General features: G+C 53.0%; 1 protein-coding gene across 1 annotated transcript; it reads left to right on the top strand.

The window, feature by feature from the left end:
• Nucleotides 1–2,763: 2,763 nt before the first annotated feature.
• Nucleotides 2,764–3,363, top strand: LOC309817698 (putative endogenous retrovirus group FC1 Env polyprotein; the record flags this gene model as incomplete). The annotated part of the gene is made up of 1 exon (XM_082646964.1): nucleotides 2,764–3,363. The coding sequence occupies one exon, from the start codon at nucleotides 2,764–2,766 to the stop codon at nucleotides 3,361–3,363; it is 600 nt and encodes a 199-aa protein (XP_082503090.1).
• Nucleotides 3,364–5,531: the final 2,168 nt, after the last annotated feature.

Raw genomic sequence — 5,531 nt, 5'->3', positions numbered from 1 at the left:
CGCAAGGCCTCAGGAGATTACCGCCTGGTCCAGGACCTCCAACTAATCAATGAGGCGATAATTCCCCTCCACCCAGTTTTGCCAAACCCATACACTTTGCTCTCCCATATCCCCCCACCCACCACCCATTGTTGGTCCTAGATCTCAAGGACGCCTTCTTTTCTATCACCCTGCACCCTGATTCCTACTTCCTTTTTGCTTTCACCTGGACAGATCCGGATATCCAGGCTTCCCGCCAGCTTACCTGGACGGTTCTTCCCCAGGGCTTCCGCGACAGCCCCCACCTCTTTGGCCAGGCTCTGGCGCGGGATCTTGCTTCCTGCCCTCTCATGCCCACTATAGTCCTCCAATACGTGGATGACCTCCTCCTCTGTAGCCCATCTCTCAGCCTCTCAAAACAGCACACTGCTGACCTCCTCAATTATCTCGGCTCTCGCGGCTATCGGGTCTCTCCAGCCAAGGCCCAACTGTCTACACCCTCAGTAACCTACCTGGGGATTCACCTTACCCCCACAACAAAGAGCCTGACAGCTGACCGCACCCAGGCCATCCGCGACCTCCAATCTCCAGTGACAGCTGACCAGATTCTCTCCTTTCTGGGCCTAATAGGATTTTTCCGACACTGGATCCCTAACTTTGCTATTCTTGCTAAGCCCCTATATTTAGCTGCTAAAGAAACCCCCCAAGGACCCCTTACCTCTCCCTCCACTGTTTGACTGGCCTTTCTCACCCTCAGAGACACCCTGATATCCTCCCCTCCCCTTTCTCTGCCTAACCCAGACCGTCCTTTCCACCTCTTTGTAGATGAACGGATTGGAATAGCTACTGGACTTCTTGCCCAGCCTGTAGGGCCTTCCTATCGCCCCGTGGCCTACCTCTCCAAACAACTTGACCCAACCATTCGGGGACGGCAACCATGCCTCTGAGCTTTGGCAGCAGCAGCCGAGCTGTCCAAACAAACACTCAAGCTGACCCTGGCCCACCCGCTGACTGTATTTTCCTCCCACCGACTGGCCGACCTCTTCGGCCATAAGTCTCTCTCTTGGGCCCCTCCCGCATCCAGGAATTCTACCTGCTGTTCATTGAAAACCCTGCTATCTCCCTCGACCTCTCCCCGCGCCTAAACCTGGCCTCCCTCTTGCCTATCTTCGATTCCGGGACCTCCCCTTTCCACTCCTACCCCCAAGTCATAGAGGCCCTCAGCCCACCGAGGGAGGGACTCTTTGACACTCCACTGTTAAACCCGGACTGCACCATCTTCGTAGATGGCAGCTCAATACTCGGTCCCGACGGACACCACCAGGCAACCTATGTGGTAGTAACCATCTCAACCATTATCGAGGCCAACCGCCTCCCAGAAGGAACAACCTCTCAAAGGGCTGAACTGATAGCACTCACGTGCGCCCTTGACCTCTCTAAGGGCAAAAGGGTCAATATCTATACAGATTCTAAATACGCCTTCCTGATTGCACACAGCCATTCAGCTCTTTGGAGGGGGCACGGACTTTTGACCACCAAGGGTTCCCCGGTGGTCAACGCCTCCCTCATCGCAAAACTTCTGGAGGCCCTCCAACTGCCTGAGGAGGTGGCAATCATCCACTGCAGGGGCCACAGTCTCCTTCTAACCCAATAGCACAAGGTAACTCAAAGGCCGACTCCGTGGCCCGTGAGCTCACTAAAGAGGCCCCTCCAGCTCCGATCTTGTTCCTCACCACCTCAATCTGACCTGCATATGACCCCCACGAAGAGACAGCCCTACTATCCAAAGGGGACCACCAGGCCGAAAAAGGATGGATTTTTATGGACAACAAAGTTGCCCTCCCTTCAGCCCAAGCGGCCAGCCTCCTATCAGACATTCACAAGTCCCTACACATTGTCCCGAAGGTGATGTTCCATTTCCTAGATCCCCTCTTTTACATGCCTGGACTCAGAGATGCCATCTCAAAAACTCACGTGGCTTGCCAGACTTGCGCGTCTGTCTCTCCACAAGGAGGTCTATGGCCCCGAATCCCTACTCATCAGATGTGCAGACACCAACCTGGTGAGGACTGGCAGATTGACTTCACCCACGTGCCCCCCTGTAAATGCTTCTGATATTTGCTCACTCTCGTTGACACCTTTTCAGGTTGGATCGAGGCCTTCCCAACGGCCCGAGAAATGGCAGATATGGTCACCACCATCCTTCTCCAACATATCATCCCCCGATTTGGCCTGCGGATCTCCATCCAGTCGGACAACGGACCCACCTTCGTCTCTCAGGTGGTTCAGCAGGTATCCGAGGCTCTTCAGATCACCTGGAGACTCCACGTCCATGACCCCAAGTCATCCAGTAAGGCTGAGCATGCCAACAGAATCTTGAAAGACCACCTCACCAAGCTCTCCCTTGAGGTCTGTATCTCATGGCCCGATCTGCTCCCTCTTGCCCTCACCCGAATCCGAGCCTCACCTCGGACCCCTACTGGTCTCAGTCCATTCGAACTGCTCTATGGCTGCCCTTTTCTCCTCCATAACCTACCAACCCCAAACCCACCCCTAGCTTCCTACCTCCCCACCTGTCTCTGCTTCACCACCTTCTCCGTGAACATGCTGACCACAACCTGCTGACGGTCACTGCCTCTGAAACTTCCTCTCTCCCTCTACAACCCAGCGATAGCGTCCTCCTCAAAGAATTACACCCCCAATCTCTCAAGCCATGGGGGACAGGCCCCCATACGGTGACCAATCCCATGACAGCTAAACTCTTGGGACACCCCTCCTGGTACCATGTCTCCCGCCTTAAAATGGCCCCAACTCCAGAGGCTTGGATGGCCCTACTGCTGGGTCCCACGAGACTACAGCTTGTCCGTCACCCTGTCTCTCCTCCTGCTGCTCCTCCTGCCACCCAGGACTCACCAGATGTCCCTATGGCGCTTCCAGGTCCACGGGACATGGCAAGCTAAAGGTCAGACCCACGCAAGAGTCCTGGGCACGGGAGACTGCCAACGAGATGGGTGCCAGGCCCTGGTGACAGTCCAGATCCCCATCTCTAACATTGAAGGTGTTCCCCTGGGTTGGTCCACCCCCACTGTCTGCTTCACTTACGATCAGACAAGAGACTACTGTCAATGGTGGGGTGAGACCTACGGGGGGTGCCCCTATCACTCATGTAACATCCATGTGGCAAAACTAGATACCAGGAGCTCGCTCCGAAAATCCCACCTGCTCACCGCAAATGGCAACGGTCAATTATTCATCAACATCAAAGATCCCTGGGACACCAGATGGGTAAAAGGGGTACAAGGAAAAATCTACCAGTGGGCAACTGATGCCTACCACCGTGGGCTCTATCAGGGTCTTCCGCTCATATGTCAGAGTGATCCCTGAAAGTATCCAGCACTTGAGCAAACAGGCCACCATGGTCCAGGAGACGGAACAGGCCCTAGAACGCCAACTACCCCACCCTGAGCACAAGACGGACCCTTTTCCTTGGTTGGCCCTCATCCGCCAAGGGGTGCAAATGCTTAATCACACCAGAATAGGCAACATCTCTGACTGCTTTCTATGTGCCTCACTTGCCCGACCACCATTCACTGCTGTCCTACTCGATCAGCCCTTCACCTCTACCCTCCCTAGTTTCTCCCAGAACTTATCTTTTCCCCCATTAAGAGTCCCCATATTCCTTGATTTAGGAAAAAAGAACCTCACAATTTGCTATGGCAGCCGCCCAAACTTAACTGATGATGCACTCCCTTGCAATTCATCCCTCCCTGTAACTACGCCAATGGGGGCCCCACCAGGCTTGTTCTTTTGGTGTAATGGCTCCCTTACAAAAGAGGTCAACTCTTCCTCCCCCTTCCCACGTATCCCCGTCACCCTTGTTCCACAACTCACATTATATGGCCAAGCCGAATTTCTCTCACTTACCACACAAATTTTTGGCTGACAAAAAAGGGCCATCTTTCTCCCTATGGTCACAGGCATTTCCCTCGCCTCCTCTCTCGTCGCTGCGGGCATCGGGGGAGGAGCCCTAACACACAGTGTCTCAACATCCCGCGACCTAGAAAAGAAACTCCAGCTAGCCATTGAGAACTCTGCCGCCTCCATCACCTCCCTCCTGTGTCAGATCACCTCAGTAGCCCGAGTTGCCCTCCAAAATCGACGCGCCCTGGACCTTCTGACAGCCGACAAAGGAGGTACCTGCCTCTTCCTACAGGAAGAGTGCTGCTGCTACATCAACGAGACAGGGGGCGTTGAAGACAATGTAGATGCTCTCCGATGCTTAAAAGAAGAACTCCAATGCAGGCAGTGACAATCCACCTCCCCCATCCCCGTTTGGTGGCAGCCACCCTCTATACCTGGCTGACACCAATCCTAGGCCCCTTAATCCTTATCTGCATCCTATTCATGCTTGCGCCCTGTTTCCTCAGGGTTCTCCGCAGTCGCATACAAGAAGTCTCTCGGGTCGTGGTAAACCAGATGCTCCTCCACCCGTATACCTTACTACCCACAGAACCCCCCGTGGCCGCCCTCCCCTAACCTCCGGACCGCTGGCCACCCAACTCCCTTACGGCGCCCCTGTACGGCAGGAAGTAGCCAGAGACAAAACGTTGCCCCATTACACCAAAGAAGTCGGGATGTAAGGCCAGCAGGTCCAGGGAAGGGCCCAGGAAGCCAAACGGAACCCTCACCAAAGTGGCTGATGCAACTGACACCTGACATTGCCACACCACTCGGCCCTGGTCTTCCCACTTCCCGAGGGGCAGAACCAGCGGCTCTGAGACTGATGCAACCAACACCTGACATTGCTACAACACCCGAGAGATTACCAAAAATGGGCTGCTTCACACAGCAAGCACCTCCCCTGCGTCCACCCCTATAAATTTTGTTTGTGCCTGCACCCGGGCGCGACTCCTCTGGCCCCTTTCTCTCGGACCAGTGAACCTCGCCTGGGAGCATTCCCAAATAAAGCTTGTTTAAGCTCTCCTCCGTTTTTGGTGCCGTTCCTTACAATCAATATGTATGCTCCTATTCCCATTTTCTTAATTGTTTTGGGTTTGTTATTGTAGGTCTTTTCCTCCTCTTGTGTCTCTTGCCTAGAGAAGTTCCTTTAGCATTTGTTGTAAGGCTGGTTTGGTGGTGCTGAACTCTCTCAGGTTTTGCTTGTCTGTAAAGGTTTTAATTTCTTCATCAAATCTGAATGAGATCCTTGCTGGGTAGAGCAATCTTGGTTTTAAGTTTTTCTCCTTCAGCACTTTAGATATGTCCTGCCACTCCCTTCTGGCTTGCAGAGTGTCTGCTGAAAAATCAGCTGTTAACCTTATGGGGATTTCCTTGTGTGTTATTTTTTTTTTCCCTTGTTGCTTTTAGTATGTTTTCTTTGTATTTATTTATTGATAGTTTGATTAATATGTGTCTTGGCATGTTTCTCCTTCGATTTATCCTGTATGGGACTCTCTGTGCTTCCTGGACTTGATTAACTATTTCATTTCCCACATTAGGGAAGTTTTCAACTATAATCTCTTCAAATATTTTCTCAGTCCCTTTCTTCTTCT

The sequence above is a fragment of the Grampus griseus genome, assembly GCF_964374135.1.
Source record: "Grampus griseus genome assembly, chromosome: Y".
Taxonomy (NCBI): Eukaryota; Metazoa; Chordata; class Mammalia; order Artiodactyla; family Delphinidae; genus Grampus; species Grampus griseus.
The sequence above is the reverse complement of the archived record's forward strand: the minus strand, read 5'-3'. Positions and strand labels throughout refer to the sequence as shown.